Source organism: Mobula birostris, chromosome X (assembly GCF_030028105.1).
Source record: "Mobula birostris isolate sMobBir1 chromosome X, sMobBir1.hap1, whole genome shotgun sequence".
NCBI lineage: Eukaryota > Metazoa > Chordata > Chondrichthyes > Myliobatiformes > Myliobatidae > Mobula > Mobula birostris.
The window spans coordinates 72,080,233-72,099,634 of NC_092402.1; the positions used below are offsets into that span (position 1 = coordinate 72,080,233).

Genomic DNA, 19,402 nt, shown 5'->3' on the forward strand with positions numbered 1-19,402 from the left:
GGGAGCTTGAGGTGTGGGCACTGAGACTAGAGCTCTGTTGAAGATTATCTCCTCCCAAGCAAACACAGCATTGCTATCTATACCACCAACCCACCATGGCTGTAAACAAACATCACGGCTGCCTTTTACAAGCTGATTGGCCATTACTAATGCATTCACATGGATGCTATCGGTCATTTACTTAGGTAAAGGTGTGACGTACCTCCAGAGCAGGTGTTTGTAGTGGAGGGGTAGGTTGAGTAGAAGGTGTGAGTTTGGGTTCTGCGGAGAGGGGCGTGTACACATCGATGGGGTGAGACACTGGGGAGACAGCACTGTAGGCGGGTGGCACGGGTGCTGGCATTGCTTGTCTCTGTAGTAGTTGCAGGATGACATTCATATCCGCTGTCATCCTGGTCTCCAACCTGTGGGGACATGGAAGGGAAGAGAATGGCAGAGGTAGTGGCTAATCCAAGAGGCCCTGTGCCATACCTTGACCAGTGTATTACTGCTGAGCCTCAACAGTTGTCCACCCTGAAACTGGGACCATACTCTCGTCCTCTCCCCTTCCCATCCCTGCCCAACCTCCACTGACATTCGGTCCTTCCCCTGGCTCAGCAAGAGAACAGAAATCAGAGAGAATTGACAACAAATGAAGCCATTCAGTCCATCAACTAGACTAGTGCTACCTTTCAGCCCCGGGTCTATAAACCTTCAATGTGACTCAAGGGCACAATATTAGAACAGATGCATCACAATTGCAACCGAGCATTCAGACTGAACTCAGGGCATCCAAATCGTGTAACCTTCAGCTGAACATGTGCAAAGATCAGTGTGTGAGAATGAGAGTGAGTGAGTCTGAGCTGAGGTGGAAATCGGTAGACTTCAGTATGAACATTAAATGCTTTAGGAAAGTAAGGGTATCTGCAAAATTGTCCAAGTTCAAGGACATGTATCAGAAGGAGAAGTTTGGTGTATTGTATTAGTGCATTGCTGTAATTGGGAGAACTGGCATGTGAGTACAGAAAATGAGTATGATTGTTAATACAGAGCACAAATGTAAATGTGAGAACTAAGAATTAGAGTGAGTGTGATATTGAGTAACTAACCAAGTGTATGCTGCTGAGGATAGGGACCGTCCTGCTTGAATATGAACAGGCTTTACTACTGTAGGAGAACCGATATGGATCACACAGTCCAGTGAAAACAAGATTGAGTACTGTTCCCACAGTTCGGTAATGTAGCAATCAGACCCTGCGGAGGGAAAGACGATTGGGCTCCCACAGGCGCCAGAGTTGATGATCCTGGTCTCAGTCTCTCTGGCTGCCTGAGATGACACCGATGTGTTGTTCTCACCTGTTTAGCTGAGCGTGCAGCATTTCCAGCCTGGACTCCACCTCCAGCCTGGCCCTCTCCTCTAGGCTGGATGCCGTCTCTAGGTTTGCATGAGCTGATAGTGAACGCCTGTGTGGCTCCAAGCACTCAATGCCTTTTCTCTCGGTCCAGAAGCTGAACATATTGGACACACTGGTGTACGTACCTGGTGACAGGAAGTGGGTCAGGTAACTTCAGGCTGATTGACACGCTGCAGAGAAAAACCTCAACCCAACAGCCACAGAATTTATTAAAGACAGCAAAGAATATGATCAAAGTCATGATAGTGAGATTAAGTAGCAGATCAAACTGCTACTTAATTTATTTTACCAGATATGAGTAGTTTTGATCCACTGTACTATAATGACAAGTTCAAGTTTATTTGTTTATCATGTTGGACCACTGCAGTTTAAACCACATGGTTGAATGGTTTCACTGAGGCAGCCTGATGCCAGACTTGAGCAAACTGCTGTGGTGTCAGGGACAGTGACTCTCACTTGGGCAGCGGTGGGGAGGTCTGGAGACAAGAGATTCTGACGAAGCTGAAACTGGGCATTGGTGAATAGGTTACCGGCCAGAAAGTGTCACTTGATAGCACTACTGACAATATCCTTCATTACTTTGCTGAATATTGGCAAATGATTACGTATTAATTAGCCAGACTCTCTTGTGTCCAGACCTCTCTACAGCCTTGGTCCACAAGTGAGTCTCTGTCCTTGACATCACAGTAGGAATGGAGTTGTCCTGTCTCTTGTGAGCAGGACACACCTGGGCCATTTTCCATTGCTGATGTTGTAACTGCTCTGGAATGGCTTGACTGGAGGCGTGTTGTCTCATCACACAGTTTTGCAGTTTTACTCTCACTGTAACCATTAGACTTTGTAATGGTGTTGGTCTCAGGAGGCAATCAAGATGGATTGTCCACTTCACACCTCTGGCTGAACATGGTTACAAATGCCTTTGGTACTCACAGCTGCTCCAGTTATCAGTGGGGATGGTGAACAATTTCCATGAAATGTTTCCAAATGAAACATTAACTCAGAGATACAGGACAAGGAATCTGGACTGAAATACAAATTGTTAGAGCAATACGCAGGTCAGGGGGCAAAGAGATAGTTGGCGTTTGGGTCGAGACCCTGCATCTCCATACTGTATTCCACAGATGTTGCCTGACTGGTTGTTTGACTTGTCTGTGGGGCAGCTGTCCTAGGTTGCACACCAGTCCCTAGATGTCTGTGAGAAGCACTCCGTGAGGTGTCTGACTTTGGTGCCCAGGTCAACACTGGACACTAGCCTGGATTCATCCTCTTTCTATTTCAGTGTGGGAGGTTACTGGTACAAATGAGTGGCTTAATTCAGCCATTACAGAGTACAGCAAGGGCCATTCACAAGTGGTCAAGAGTCACATATAGGCCAGAGACTGTGATACGGATGACAGACTTCCTCCTCTAAAGAACATCAGTGAATCAGGTGTAATTTTATAACAACCTCATAGTTCTGTGGTCACAGTTACCAACAATTTTTTAAATCCCTGATTACTATCTGAATTTAAGTTCTACAGTACTCTGAACTTACATCTTTGGACTGTTAGTTCAGATCTCTGGGACACTCATGACACTGCACTATCACCACAACCAAAGATGCTGATCCGTTACACAGATACTGTCTGGGGCTTCCCTGGGTATTTCCCCCCCCCCCCCCAAGTCTCAGCTGAGTTTCTGACCACATCTCTTCCCCCTCGCCCAGCACTTCTGTCTCACCATGACAAGAGGACCAGGTAGAAAGAATGGAACTGGGAAACAGGAAATGAGAGGAACAACCTGTTGGAGGAACTCAGCAGGTCAAGTAGAATGTGAGGTGGGTGGGGGAAGGAATTATCATCATTTTAGGTTGAAACTATGCATCAGGGCTCAGCAGACAGGCTAGGCCCTTCCTGAGTACAGACCCATCGTCCAGTAGATCCCTAAAGCACAGAGGCTGACGTACCTGTGAAGGGATTGGTCCCGTTGCTTTTGTCCCTGTTCTGCAGGTGGCCCATATTGGGAGAGATGGGGTTCACTGTTGTGGCGGGGAACCTGTTCTTCACCTCAGTGATGCTGCAGGTTGAAGCCTTGAAATTCTCGTCACTGGTCTGGGAGCATGGTGTCACGCTGGTATAGTCCCTGGCTGGCTGGGTCCGCTGGGTCATCAGTGGAACCTGGTCACCACCTCGCCCTCCTGCACCCTTACCATCTGCAATACAGCAAATATTCTAGTAAGCTCCTCAGACCAGTCCATTTCTCTCACCTCTCCAGATCCTATCCAGCAGCCCTGCATTGCAATCATTCTTCCAATTGTGATGTGCCTGAGTGGTGATGGGTGCAGACCTGAGGTGGTCTCAGGAGGGCGTTGGATAGGCACGAGAGCACAAAAATACTGTGGCGTGGTGGACAGATCATTGGTCAACAAACTGACAAGACCAGCCTGCAGAGTGGCTGTGTGGGCTTGAGGGCAGGATGCCCATCTTCACCTAGTGTGGATTCCATGAACTGTGATTCCTCCATGGGTGCCTAATTCTGTGACTCTTCTTGTGTGAGCCTGGATACTGGGGTCAGAAAGGCATCTGTTCACAGAGGGATATCGGCCAAGTTGAGAAAGACTCAGGCATTAAGCTACAAGGAGAGGCTGCTAGGATTATTTAAGGTTACAAAGGGGAATGATGGGTGTGGGAGAAGGTCCAACAACTATTGGGCATCCACATGGGTGATTTGGTGTTCTGGGTGGTTGCAATGGCATGCCCGGGGCCATGTCACCTCTGGAGACCCCGCTGAAAGTTTCAGTGGGGTAAGTGCTTGGGCTGTGCTCACGGAGTGGGTGTAAGGGGTTGGAGATAAGTCAGTGCCCATACGCCAATGATTGGGACCTGCTATTTTAACAGTGGACCTGGGAGGTTGGAGGTGAGATGAGGAGGTGGGACAAGTAAGGAGTTAGAGGTAAGCCCTGCCTTGCACTGTGAAAAGCTTGTTTGTTCAGTGGCTCCTGATGAAGGTTGTTCCTGTGAGAGTGGTCTGCTCTAGAAAGAGTGTTGCCTGGTTAATCATGCCATCCCATGCACAATGGGCATCAAGATCACTGTTGTACTCTGGTGAAATCCCTCTGGATAGAACCTGGTGAATTTCTGGGAATGGGCAATAGCACTATTTACCTTTGCCATCTTTTGTTGGGCTGTCAGTAAAACCTGACTCTCTTGGGGATGGGAACCAACCAGGTTGATATTCTCCCACATCTGATTCTACCTAATCCAAGCAACTGCCTCAGGGCAACATACGTTCAGCAGTTAACCCTACCAAGAGGAAAGTCTTCTCTTTTTTTTTGTTGACTGGGAACCTGAATGGTCTTCAGGTGGTCCCTTGTCCAGTGGTGGGATCCAATACCCTCGATGTCCAGTGGGGGGGACTGGGACTGGAGCTGGAGTTGGGGTTATAGAAGAGATGGTTACCACAGAGCAGACAGTATCCAGCTCCAGGACCTACTGAGCCAGCAGCTATGCAGTGTCTAGACAGCTGAGTTAGAGAGTCACACAGCACTGAAAAAGGCCCTTCAGCCCACTGATATCATGCTCACCCTCCAACACACATTCACACTAATCCTACACCAATCTATCTTACATGAATCACATTTCTTATTAGAATCATACAGAAGTACAGCACAGAAACAGGCCCTTCGGCCCATCTAAACTGTACCACAGCATTTAAACTGCCTACCCCCATTGACCTGCACTAAGACCATAGCCCTCGATACCCCTACCATCCATGTACCTATCCAGACTTCTCTTAAACGTTGAAATTGAGCTTGTGTGCACCACTTGTGCTGGCAACTTGTTCCACACTCTCACGACCCTCTGAGTGAAGAAGTTTCCCCTCATTTTCCCCTGAAACATTTCACCTTTCATCCTTAACCCATGACCTCTGGTTGTAGTTCCACCCAACCTCAGTGGAAAAAAACTACTTGCATTTACCTTATCTATATCCCTCATAATTTTGTATACCTCTGTCAAATCTATTCAATCTTTCCTCATAACTTAGGTCATTCAGACTTGGCAAAATCTTTGTAAGTTTTCTCTGCACTCTTTCAACCTTGTTTACATCTTTCCTGTAAGCAGGTAACCAAAACTGCACACAATACTCCAAACCAGGCCTCATCCCCAAATTATTCTCCCCACAGTTCTATCAACTCCCCCCAAATTCTATGCCTCACCTACTCACAAGGGGTAATTTACAGTGGCCAATTAATCTAACATGTACATCTCCTTGGGATGTGGGAGAAAACTGGAGGACCCTGAAGAAACCCACTCTTCACAGGAGACTGTACAAGTTCATACAGACAGTACCAAAGGTCAGGATTAAACCCAGGGCTCTACCAGCTGCATCATGGTGCTGTCCATTGTAACTTCAAATCATCCTGACTCTGCATCAAAAGTTAGGTCTGTTCTAAATCACTTGTTAAATTCAATCCAGTGAGGTAGTGGAGGTGGATGGAGGCGTGGCTAGGAAGTGTCTGTGGCAGTGGGAGGGGGTGAGTACGTTTGCAGGGGTAGTGCTCTCTGATCACTGGCCAGTTTTACCCCCAGCCAGGTTGAATGCAATTCAGGAACTATAGTATTGGGGAGGAAGTGTCATCTATCTCTAGTGTGTCTGATCACTGGCCTATGATCCTCTTCCTCTGCATACACAAGGTTTCGAATGGATGAAATGCTGTGGGTATCAGGCTTCAACCAGTACTGGCAGTGATCACTAACCAAAGGACAGACACACTCTGCCCCTGCCACCCCACCCGGCAACCTGCTGACTCACCAGTGTCACTCCTGTTCCGGAAGGAAAGTTTGTTCTGATGAAGCTGCCTGCGCCCACCGTCGGAATCATCACTTGGGGGTGAACGGAGGATTCTGTCAGTCTGTTAAGTACAATTTAAGTGGTTCTCGTTACTACCATTGGGACCCACACTCAACAATTCAGAACCAGCTTCTTCCCCTCTACCATCAGATTTCTGAAATGTCCGCAAAACCATGAACACAACCTCAAACAGTCCTTCCAGGTGAAGCAACACTTCACCTGCGAATCTGACGAGGTCATCGATTGTGCCCGGTGCTCCCAATGTAACCTCCTCTACATTGGAGAGTCCCGTCATAAATTGGGTGACCACATTGTCAAGCACCTCCGCTACATCCTCCAGAAGCAGAGCTTCCCGGTGGCCAAACATTTTAATTCCGGTTCCCACTCCTGTTCTGACATGTCAGTCCATGGCCTCCTCTTGTGCCAAGAAGATGCCACCCTCAGTGTGGAAGAGCAACCACTTATATTCCAAACACGAGGAATTCTGCAGATGCTGGAAATTCAAGCACTTCCTCCAACCTGATGGCATGAACATTGACTTCTCTAACTTCCGCTAATGCCCCACCTCCCCCTCGTACCCCATCCGTTATTTATTTATATACACACATTCTTTCTCTCTCTCTCCTTTTTCTCCCTCTGTCTATACCCCTTGCCCATCCTCTGGGTTTTTCCCCCCTCCCCCTTTTCCTTCTCCCTGGGCCTCCTGTCCCATGATCCTCTCGTATCCCCTTTGCCAATCACCTGTCCAGCTCTTGGCTCCATCCCTCCCCCTCCTGTCTTCTCCTATCATTTTGGATCTCCCCCTCCCCCTTTCAAATCTCTTACTAGTTCTTCTTTCAGTTAGTCCTGAAGGGTCTCGGCCCGAAATGTTGACTGTACCTCTTCCTAGAGATGCTGCCTGGCCTGCTGTGTTCACCAGCAACTTTGATGTGTGTTGTTTATATTCCATCTGGACAGTCTCCAACCTGATGGCATGAATATTGATTTCTCCTTCCGGTAAAAAAAATTTCTCCCCCTTCCCTTTTCTATTCCCACTCTCCAGCCTCTTACTTCTCACCTGCCTATCACTTCCCTTTCTCCTAAGGTCCACTCTCCTCTCCTATCAGATTCGTTCCTTCTCTAGCCCTTTGCCTTTCCCACCCACCTGGCTTCACCTTCTAACTTGTCCTCCTTCCCCTCCCCCCAACCCTTTATATTCTGTCATCTTCTCCCTTCCTTTCCAGTCCTGAAGAAGGGTCTCGGCCTGAAACATCAACTGTTTATTCCTCTCCACAGATGCTGCCTGATGTGCTGAGCTCCTCCGGGTGTGTGTTGCTCTGGATTTCCAGCATCTGCAGAATCTCTTGTGTTTATAAAGTTATTCCTTTTTTTTTGCATTATGTATCTATTTTTATAATTTATAGTAATTTGTTAGGTCTTTGTTCTGTACTAAGAGTTTGATTCCCAGCTAGATGCATTCCAGTCCTAGAAAATAAAATTATAAACAGAAGTTTATAGCTGCCCTGCCCTCTTGTACCTGTTTTTGACACTTTAATGATCTGCACAGTTCAACAATTCAGTACTTAGAAAGAACTTGCATTGTCTGCTGCAAGTGATCCATACAACCATAAATTTCACATCATATTAATCAGTGATAATAAATCTTATTCTGATTGGTAATATTGAATTAGCATCTCACAGAGACGAGTCACAGTGTGAGGTACACGAGTTTAATGGTGCCATTCGCTGTTGGGTGAGGACCAAGGATTGGAAAGCTGCAGATCATTCTAGCTATAATTCAATGGGATAATGGGTGAGTGGCAATTACACTCCACATATCTTTCCCAGAAACCCAACAACCTTTCCTCAGAACTGAACTTTAGAGATTATATATCATCCTGGGAGCCTGCAATTGCTAATGATACAGTCTGACTGGGGCTTGGTATAAGAGTTTGATTCTTAGCCAGTTGCATTCCAGTCCTCAAATATAAAATTATAAACAGAAGCTCTACACTGCCCTCCTGTACCTTTTTTTTTGACACTTCAATGAACTGCACAGTTCAACAATTCAGTACTTAGAAAGAACTTGCATTGTCTGCTGCAAGTGATCGCTTTATCTATATTAACGGGGTACAGTCCCTGTATCGGGGCTGCACAATGGAAGTCTGAGCCCACAACTCCAGAAATTGGGTGAAGACGCAGCAACCATCACGTCCTGAGAGATCCCTGGCTCTGGGTGAGTACAAGCTGTGCACCCGGTAACAGACAGAGGGGCAGAGTCAGGGGCCTTACCACCCATGGCTATTCATCGTACACCGGGTCTGTACCGCATTCAAACAACTGTCATGAAATGGAGGGTCCTGTCTGAATTCTGTCCCCAGAAACATTTTGGGCAAAAGGTTGGCACACCACCTTCCTGGTTTCATTTATCACAATTATCTACTTTTAAGGTATCCACACTGGTCGGAAAATCTGTTTTCTGTGTTTTTAAATTGAACAAAACTTTGGTCCCTATTTTCTGTGTTGTCTTGTTTCTCCATTCTAATTATCGTGGAATATTTTGACATATTCTTATTGATCTTGTCACTGCTGGGAGTTGCTACAGAATAAAGTGAAAATGCATTTCCAGTGCTGTGTTCAGCAAGATCTTCCAGTGTCGGCACTTTAAAGCACCCCATGCACTGCACCATGTCTACAATTCTATTTGTGTTTTTCCAGCAGTAGATAAAGTCAACCACACCAAATTAAAGGCTTCACTGTGTTTCAATCCAATAACAGAGAGATCCTGCTCATTGTTTATGCCTGTGATTTTCCTCGGGACATCTGACACACTGCGTATAGTAATGGCACAGACAAGGTTCTCATTGGCTTCACATTTGCTGTTTATAATAATCAGATAATGCAGTTCAGAAATGAGTAACCTCGTCTTGCATTATTTGAGAAATTGATACAAGCGGCATTGTAATTTTGAGTAGGATTTATCCACGCAAGTATTTAACTACAAACAATATTGTGCAGTTTTTACGACGAGGTTCACATAGGATGGGGGAGTGAGCTGCTGCAAGGAGCCAGTGAGGCACAGAAGGCAGAGCACAGAATGGCAGAGGAGGAACAGGAGAGGGGCTGGTGGGGGATGGGTGAGGAACCAGTGGGGGGGGGGTGGGTAACGAAAGGGCGAGTGGTCAATAAGCAGCTCTTTTCCAGCGAGTGAGAGGACAACTGTGAACAGTAATAGCAGTGATCCCTGACAGCTGGATGACCAGCCTGATGTGAAGGACAGCTGTTGAATTATCCCTCCCCCGCCCCCACATGTTCCATGCGGGATGGACTGGGATTTACATGTTAGGGGGATATATTCCTTAAATATTTTGCCAGGACTGCCACAGGAAACAGGAAGGTGGGAGCAGCCATTGAGCCTCAGGGGTCAGTCTGGCACCTGCAAATTCAATTGCTATTTTTTTTCTTAGTAGCCTGTGCCTGACCTGGGTCTGGAGCACTGGATCACACCGAGAGTGGTGGCTTTGGGAGATCATGCTCTCAGAGGCTGAAGATCAGGACTGGGGACTGGACAATGCCATTAAGGAGTTCCATTGGTCGGGGGAGGCCTGGCTGTCTCCTGAGCGACCAGCAACACAGGTGCTGGGATATTCAGAAGTTTGTGCTTTTTTCAACCCAAGCACCAGAGTGAGGCAAATGGATATTGTCCGTCTGGCACACAGACAGTCCAGAAATGGCCACTAACACCTTTCACTCTGGGCAAGAGCGATTCCTTTACTGCCTAAAGGAGATTAAAAATAACAGATTTACACAAACATTTTATTTATTGAGATACAGCACAGAATAGTGCCTTCCAGCCCTTTAAGCCACGTCCCCCAACAATCCCCCGATTCAATCCTAGCCTCATCACGGGACAATTTACAATGCCCAATTAACCTACCAACTGGTACGTCTTCTGAAAAGCACCCGGAGGAAACCCAGGTGGTCAGGGGAGAACGGACAAACTCCTTACAGGCAGCAGTGGGAAGTAAACCCGGGTCATCTGTACGCTAAAGCATTGTGCTAACCACAATGCTACCAGGCTGCCCTGTCTGTAGAACAGTTGTCAAAAAATATTAAGAATAATAGGATGCTGGAAACACTCAGTAAGCCAGGAAGCATTTCTAGAGAGAGAAGCAGATGAAAGGACATTAATCTGATTCAGTAACTCTGTTTCTATTTCCACAGATGCTGCCTGACCTGCTCAGTGTTTCCAACATTTTCTGTTTTTATTTCAGATTTCTGGCATCCACAGATTTTCTGCTGATTTACTGAGCTCACACTGGTAAATAACAAGGACAAGATGTACAAACTTGGTTTGTGTTTCCATGTATATTTAAGATTAAGAGGTGATCAAACTGGGCCGTTCACACTGATGACTGGAACTGAGGAGACAGACTGAGAGAAGCTGTTTCCTGTGGTCAGTGGAGCATCATGTTGGAGCCTCAGTGCAGTGGGAGAGTTAGGGAGCACGTTCTGCTCCAACAAGTGTGAAGGGGTGAGGGAAGGTCAAGGGTTAATGTCCTGGTGCTTGTTCAGAGGATGGGGAGCAACGCTGCACCAATGGGAGACAGCAGCAGAAGGGAAAGAGTGCCATCATCTGCTTTGGTAGGGAGGGCTAGAGTATGGGGAAGGGGGTGATCAAATGGTATGTGTGAATGTGGAGGCACCCGGGACAATGGACACACGTGTGCATGCATGCATACCTTTGCATCCAGACACATGCAATTACACACACGTGCAACTATGCATCGACTTGCATACACCCAGGAACACATGCACAAACCCACTCCCCACCCCTCCAACACACTGGCACAGTCAATCAAACTGATCTCCCCACATTAAGGAAACACCTCCATCACTGGGAAACTTGCCAATTCACTTTCTCTCGATAAAATAATAGAAACGGATGAAACTCACGTCTCTGAGGTTGAAAGTGATCTCCAAGTTTGTCCAGAAGTTGCTGGAGAAATCGGGGTACATGTCCAGTACCTCCAGCAGGTCCTCCCGCACAATCCGGTGCAAGTCACAGTACGTTAGTGCTCTCACGTCACCGTTCGATTTTCCTGGCCTGGCGTAGAGGCTGATTGGCTCTCCAAAAGTGTCGTTCTTCCCTACATTCCCAAAAGAACAAAAGCATCAGCTGTATGGTGGGGGACACAGTGTACACGAGGTCAGTAATCAGCATCCTCCCTCTCAGCAAGTCCAAGACTCAACTCACTCCAGAGAGCTCAAAGGCCACGGCTGTTCAAACCTTACAACCCGTCAAACCTCCTATCACAGGAAAAAAAAGAGCCCAAACGCCCTATCAACAATATGGGAACTAGAGCAGGAATACAGTCAGGCCCTCGAGCTCATTAATGTTCACAGTGGAGGTGGGATCAGTTCTGGAAACTTGCTGATGTTGCACAGGCTGCCCATCATCTGAGCCTGGTGGCATTAGGATCAGTGCAGAGTGTCTCAGGAGCACAAGGCAAGTACTAGTCAGTAATAATGTGAGCTCTTGGACCACTTCAGACACGTCAACATCACTATCTCTCAAACAACAGTGGAGAGGATGTTTCCTATGGTGGGGGAGTCTAGGACCAGAGGGTACAGCCTCAGAATAGAGGGATGTCAATTTAGAACAGAGATGAAGAGGAATTTCTTTAGCCACAGAGTAGTGAATCTGTGGAATTCATTGCCACAGACAGCCGTGGAGGCCAAGTCTTTATGTATATTTGAGGCAGAAGTTGATAAGATTCTTGATTCATCAGGGCATGAAGAGATACGGGGGTGGGGGTGAAGGCAGGAGATTGGGGCTGAGAGAGAAATAGATCAGCCATGATGAAATGGCGGAGCAGACTCGATTGGTCAAATGGCTTAATTCTGCTCCTGTGTCTTATGGTCTCATTTCAGGTTGATAATCCTTCTTTAGAACTGGAAAAGGTGTGAAAACAAGCAGGATGGATAGAACAGAAGGAACGTCCGTGATCACGGTGCAATAAGGAAAGGTTGCTCAAGTTCATTTTCTCTGGAGCAACGGAGGTTGAGGCGAGACCTGGAAAGTTTATAAAACTGAGAGGCACAGACAGCATCTTTTTCCCAAGATGAAATGTCTAATACCAGGTGGCATGTATTTAAAGAGAGAAGGGGTTAGTTAAAGTCAAGGGAGATGCGTAGAGCAGCTTTTCCATACGGAAGGTGGTGGTTCTGGATTGTGCTGCCAGGAGTGGTTGTGGAGGCAGATACAATAAGAGGTATTTAACTGGCTCTTAGATAGGCACAAGAAGTATGCAGAGAAGGGAAGGATATGGATTGTGTGCAGGCAGAGGAATTAAGTGTCTTTACCAGCATCATGGGCCGAAGAGTCTGCTCCTGTTCTACACTCTTTTGGAAGTGGTACAAGTAAATCACTGCTTCATTTGGGAAGATTGTTTGGGCTCCTGGATAGTGGGAAAGGAAAAGTTAAAAGGGCAGGTATTTCATCTCCTGTGGGAAGGCATGGTGAAAATGAAGGGTTATTATAAGGAAAGACTGGGTAAGATGGGTTTATTCTTGTTGCGAAATACGAGGCTAAGGGCTGATCTGAATGAGGTTTATAAAATTATGAATGCTTTTAAGAGAGATAGAGTCTTTTCTCCACGGCAGGAAAGCATATGTTTAACGTGAGATCAGTGGGCCATGGCAACTCTGAGACAGAGTGAGTCAGGGGTCAAGAACATTCCTCATCAGGAGCCACAGCTCCTCCAGGTGAAGCAGTGGGTCTTTGGAATTTTGTCCAGTCGGGTGCACTCCATTCAATGCTCACCATACGGGCTCCTCCGCGATACACAGTCTACAAGCAGGTTGAGTAGCCACCTTTCAGAACACCTCTCTTCCGTCTTTGACCCTTCCATTGTCTGTACTTTGATTCTCTAACCTGCTCCCTGGCCTCCCACACCATCCCAGTGAAGCCCAGAGAGTCAAACTTCCAACAAGGCACTTACAGCTCTTGGGACCCAACAATGACAATTTCAGATCACTAGTTTTTCCACAGACACACCCACAGACATCTATCCCCCTTACAGAGACCCTGCCCCCCCAGACAGAAACCCTCTCCAGCAGAGCCAGTCAGCCCCCTCTCACTCAGACAGACTCAACCCCTCTGACAGACAAGCCCCCTCAAACAGTTCCAAACCCTCAGACAGACCCATGATCATCCTTAAGACAGAGACAGCCCCTCAGGCAGATCCACCCTCCACAGACAAAGTCAATACTCGGACAGATCTCTCGTCCCCAGACAGAGCCACCTGCAGTGAAGGACCTCACTCCTTCAGGCAGATCTACCCACCCACAGACGGATCAGATGGAGTCCACCAAGGCAGGGCCATCCCCCGGTGGAGCCCTCCGCCCTCAGATGGACCGATTTCTCCCAGACAGTGTCATCACCCAACCGGTTTCAGGTGGATACCCCCTCCTCCGGGCAAACCACACCCTCCTCTAGCATGAACTGAGCGACAGTGACGCACCCAGGATGGCGACAACCACATCATTGCGCAGAATCTCGATGGAACCGCGGGAGATGAAGTAGAGGGCGGTGAGGACATCGCCGTAGTGCACCAAGGTGTCACCCGGGGGTGCATGGGTAGTCTTGAACTTCATGGCGAGGGCCCGCAGGCAGCCGGGGCTGGCTCCGCTGAAGGCCCGGCAGTTCTGCAGCAGACTCCGGTTCAGGTGGAGGCAGATGTCGGCCTGCAGGCACTCAGGGAAACCCTTCAGCACCTGCAAAGAGAAGGCAGCCGTCAGCCCAGCTCCCTACAGCCACACAACGTCTGGGGAGGCACTGGACCTGGACCCAGTCCTGGGGGTGGAGGCAGTTCCTCAGGGTCAACACTTGCTCCAACTGTGTCCCTGTACCAGTCAACTCCAGATGACTGACCTATCCTTCGGACACCATCTCTCACCACCCTCCTGATGAGGCAGCATTTCCTCAGGCAGCCAATGCTGAGCCACATCCATGCCAGTGCCAGGGCCAGGGCCGATCCCAGAGCCCCACCAGTGGCAGTGCTCTCTGGCCCTGTCTCCATGCCTCAGCCTGTGCAGGTGAGGTGCTATGGACTGAGATCTGGGTGGCTTGAGGGGTTAGTGAAGGGCAGTGACTCTGCCAGTGCCGGCAGCCACGACTACTCACCGCATTCATGTCGATGCCGTTGGTGTAAGACCAGGCGTGCTGGAAGTACTCCTCCAGCCGCTGCCGCAGCGGGTTGGGGATCTGGTGGAAGCGGATAAACTCTTTCACTCGGAGCATCTGGGTGTGGTAGCGGGCAGTGCCTGAGTACAGGCGCTGGATGATGGCCGAGACATTCCCGAAGATACTGGCGTACATGAGAGCTGAGGGTAACAACCACATCAAAGCATTAGGCGGCAGCTCAAAGGATCAACTGAGAACGTACCTTCTCACCTATATCTGGGTTTTGCTGGCCATTGCTTCCTGGTGAAACCGCAGCCATCACTAAATTGGATTAGTTACCTTCACGTTAACCTGCAGGACAGTCTCATGAGACCTGGCATGCATCCTTATACCATAAGACATAGCAGCAGAATTAGGCCATTTGGCTTATCAAATGTGCTCCGTCATTCTATCATGGCTGACTTATCCCTCTCAAACCCATTCTCCTGCCTTCTCCCTATAACCTTTGATGCCCCAACTAATCAAGAATTTATCAACCTCTGCTTTAAATATACTCAATGACTTGGGCCTCCACAGCCACCTGTGTCAATGAATTTCACAGATTCACCATCCTCTGGCTAAATAAAATTCCTCATCTGTGTTCTAAATGGACATCATTCTTGTCCGAGGCTGTGCCCTCTGGTCCTAGACTCCCCCACACCATAGGTTATGATGAAATGGATCCCTTCTCGACAATCTTCAATTTTGTTACATTACAAAATAGTAGGTTATCAAGCTCATTGCTGACTCCACCACAGATAATCCCATCACTTCTACATCCCTTATTTCGCTCTAGCCTTGCAAATTATTTTCTCAACTTTCCTATTATATCTTTCCCAGTTAACTACACTATAGGAGCCAACTAAACTGCCAGTACATGCAGAGTACTCAACAAGAGTAAGATGAAGGAGTTCATTATGGACTTTGGGAAAATACACACCAGTCCCATGGAAGGGTCTAATGATGTTAGGATTCACACTTCTTTCTCAATGTAAATTGGAGGTCTAAGTGCACACTACAACTTTAGTGAATAGACTCAGTGCCAACATGAGCACATTGCACTAAGACAGGCTGTTTCCTATTTGCTAATTAAAGGGGCACTCTACATTGGGAGACTTGACAGACCCGCTTCAGAGCTGTTCAGGGACTATCCAAAGCCCACAGAATGTGCTACAACTAACAGGAGGTGCCCGACCACGTCTTTAGCTGCTGGCACTGGGTGTCTCAGTACTGGCACCATAGTACACACTGTGGACCAGCCCTACCAGGTGGGCGATGACAGCAGCTGTCACACCAGCATCACTTATCATTGCAAATGCAGGATCTTTCCCTCACTGATGTCTTTCTACAGTGATGATCTTCTCAGGATCATTTCTACCAACAACAAGTTAAATACATTTTTGTAGTGAAGAAAGCTGATGGGGTCCTAAAGAAGCTTTAACCCCTTAACAAAGCTGTGTATAAAGAGGGGTTATGGTTTAAAGAGACTTAAAGGGTATTTGAGGTAATTTCTTTCACCCAGAGGGAGATGGGAATCTGGAACACTCTGCTGAATGGGTGTAGAAACAGGGACTCTCACAACAGTTGAGAAGTACTTGAATGAACCTTTGAATTGCTAAAGCAAAGCAGGCTCCCAGTCAAGAACTGGGAAACGGGATTAGTATGGATGCATAGTATGAAGGGCCTGGTTCTGTGCTGTCTGGTGGCTGGAAGTGCCCCCTTTCCCTTGGACCCACAGGATGTCCCAGTTGGCCATGAGTTGCCCTGGTTGTGCCAGCCTCAGACTGATGCTCAGGAGCAGTCTGGCTAGTCAGCTGTGGGTGTGGGTGAGAACATTGAGCATGGGACCATGGTGGGGAGGGATAATAGTGCCCTGTGAGGGGAGGGGGCAACAGAGGTGACATCACCAAGAATGTGAGACCCACCAACCCCAAACTCCACACTGGCTTTAAGCATTTCTCAGGGCTGGAAGTTACTTACAACAAATTACCTGGGGGAATGGTGACTAGTGACAGAGCAGGTTAAGAGGTGGGGGTGGGGTGGTATTGAACTAAGTGCAGAGCAGTTATGGGCCTGGGTAAGGAGAGCAGTCAGGGGTGAATTTAGGTGAGTTGCATCTCAGTTTCTGCCTTATTCACTTGCTAAGATTCAGGAAATATCCAATGATTTGAACTCCCAACAAAGGCCCTCTATTCTTGGGCCAACCAGTGACACCCCAATTACTTCTTCCATCCACCTCTTTCCAGAACTTTCTGATCCCAAGCACTGTTGCAATGTTTGAAGGATCACATGGAACAACATGAAAGGATTTATGACAGTCTCTGGGCAGACATTATAAGCTGGGAAATGTTGATAAGTCTCCCCGTTCTCCAGTTATTCATTATTACCCATTGGCAGCCCAGCAGGGAGCAGGACGACTATGGAGCAGCCTCCTGGGCCCGATGGCCACTACAAAACTATGCCAGACTGCAAGTCCAGTGTCAGATGGGCACTACAGACCTGACCTGGGTCACATTTATGCTGGTCTGGTACAGCAGTGGGGGGGGGGGGGGGGTGCTCTGCAACAGAAAAACAGACCACTGGAAGAACTCAGCAGGTCAGGCAGCATCTGAGGAGGCAGAAGGTGCAGGTCAATGTACCGGGACTGAGAGAAAAATGGAAAGATTGTCGGCATAGAGCAGTATTTAGGATGGGGGATGGAGTCTGGAGGGTGATAGGGTGCAACGAGATAGGGAAAGGGTGATGGGCAGGTGGAACCAAGTGGGGAGAGGGGATAGCATAGGTGAACATATGGAGAAGAAAACTAGTTTGATAACTGGGTGTGTGGGAGAAGATGTGGGTTACCTGAAGTTGGAAAATTTAGCATTCAGACCATTAAGTTCTAAGGTGTATGGGGTGTCCAGAGGGGGGTGGCACCTCTGGTGAAAGGGCTTGTCGTGTCCACTCTGGGGCAGCCCCCTCAGCTTTGGTCCCAACCGGACACTCAGCTCTCACCTGTGGCTCCAAGTAGCTGTTTACATGGGACAGCGGCCACACCCCGGTACACCGCTTGGACAGGTGGGCTGCACCAGGTGATGGTAGCCAGTGGGTCTCATACCCTGGTGAGTTAGGGACATGCCTGTCGTAGCACGTGAAGTCAGCTCCCTGGGACTGGGCGGATGAGATCCAACGGCCTGGAAGGCTCTGTAGAGAGCGAAGGGCATGACGAGGCACAGAAGATGACATGGTCATTCACTGCAACCAAGGAAGACCCCAGTTGTGACAACGACTCGTACCACTGGACCCAGACTTCTGAGGTCGAGAGAGTGGAACTAACCCATCGATGGATATTCTACTTCAAAAACTCTGCTGCACAGGCTCCAGTCATCATTGGACACAATGGACAACCACCACCCAAGAAGAACATGGGGTGTTCATTTACTTTGTGTTTGGTCTCTCTGTATCAATGGAGAAGGCTGAAGACAAACAGGTAGGCGTGTGAGTGGAAAGGAGAGTTAGAATGACATGTAACTGGTTGAATTATACGTTGAAGCCTCCGTCAGAGGACTCAGTATATCATAGAAAAACTGAGCTGACATAACATGGAACTCAGGGCATGAAGACTGGGTGTTGCAGGCTTGGAAAGGAAAGCAATCTACCAACTCAGTGCTGTGCTGGGAATATGTTCCAAGGTCCCTGACAATACTTGATTAGGATCAGAGGGAATGGCATCATCCCGTATTCCCTGATGGAAGATAGTGCCTGGCGTACAGAGAAATTTGTGTCCGAACATTCAGAGTCATGAAATAAGCCAGAAGTGATTCTCTATTCCACTCTGACAAACATTGACTTCAATCAGATTGTTGGAACATGCATCTAATCACATCTCTAGTGGATATATTTTACTCTAATGAGACAGGTAACATTAAACAACAGCCCAGCATTACAATTTCACTGAGGAATACTGAGGCTTTCAATGCAACATGTTTCTTTGTATACACTGGCCATACTGCTGTTGGATGAATCATGGATGTTCTCAGCCCAAACCATGGTATACCCACGACAGATCACAAAGCACACTTCAGCGATTGACAAACTGAGGCCAACAAAGGTACAATCACTGGAAACATTTAGGTTACAGATCCAAAATTAGGCCTCCTCTACACTGCATCAGCAAGTAAGACCATAAGATAGAGGAGCAGAATTAAGCCATTTGGCCCATTGAGTCTGTTCCGCCATTCAATCATGGCTGATCCATTTCCCTCTCAGCCCCGGTCTCCGGCTGTCTTCCCATAACCCTTCGTGCCTTGACAAATCAAGAATGTATCGACCTCCACCTTAAATATACCCAATGACTTGGCCTCCGCAGCTGCCAGTGGCACAGCTTCAACACTCTCTGGCTAAAGAAATTCCTCCTCATTTCTGTCCTAAATGGGGATCCCTCTATTCTGAGACTGTGTCTTCTGGTCCTAGACTCCCCCCGCATGGAAAACATCCTCTCCACATCCACTCTATCGAGGTCTTTCAACATTCGATGGGTTTCAATGAGATCCCCTCTCATTCTTCTGAATTCCAGTGAGTCCAGGCCCAGGGCCATCAATCTGTCCTCATATCGTAACCCTTTCACTCCCAGAATCACTCTCATGAACCTCCTCTGAACCCTCTCCAATGTCAGCACATCCTTTTTTTTAGATAAAGGGCCAAAACTGCTCACAATACTCCACATGTGGTCTGACCAATGCCTCACAAAGCTCCAGCATTACATCCTTGCTTTTATATTCTAGTCCTCTTGAAATGAATGCTAACATCACATTCGCCTTCCTCACCACAGACATTAGGTATGAAACCACATTAGATACAGTACAGTGTGTCTGTATTAGTGATGTTTAATGGGACAGAAAAGGAATCAAAGTGCATTTACTTGTTCCTGAGTTGGGGGTGTGTGACAGGGCAACATATAGGGAACTTTACTCTTTATTCTCCTATGTGTTTT

General features: G+C 47.8%; 1 protein-coding gene across 5 annotated transcripts in view; it reads right to left on the minus strand.

Moving 5' to 3' along the window:
* The window catches only part of kcnh6a (potassium voltage-gated channel, subfamily H (eag-related), member 6a), a 170,547-nt gene that overhangs the window by 4,447 nt on the left and 146,698 nt on the right, over positions 1–19,402 (minus strand). For all 5 annotated transcript variants that reach the window (XM_072249669.1, XM_072249667.1, XM_072249666.1 and 2 more), the window contains 7 exons: positions 14,392–14,591; positions 13,730–13,982; positions 11,160–11,353; positions 6,186–6,285; positions 3,340–3,585; positions 1,336–1,519; positions 203–404 (listed from right to left, as the gene is read on the minus strand). In XM_072249669.1, coding sequence (XP_072105770.1) covers positions 203–404; positions 1,336–1,519; positions 3,340–3,585; positions 6,186–6,285; positions 11,160–11,353; positions 13,730–13,982; positions 14,392–14,591 — 1,379 coding nt within the window. The remainder of the gene's footprint in view (positions 1–202; positions 405–1,335; positions 1,520–3,339; positions 3,586–6,185; positions 6,286–11,159; positions 11,354–13,729; positions 13,983–14,391; positions 14,592–19,402) is intronic.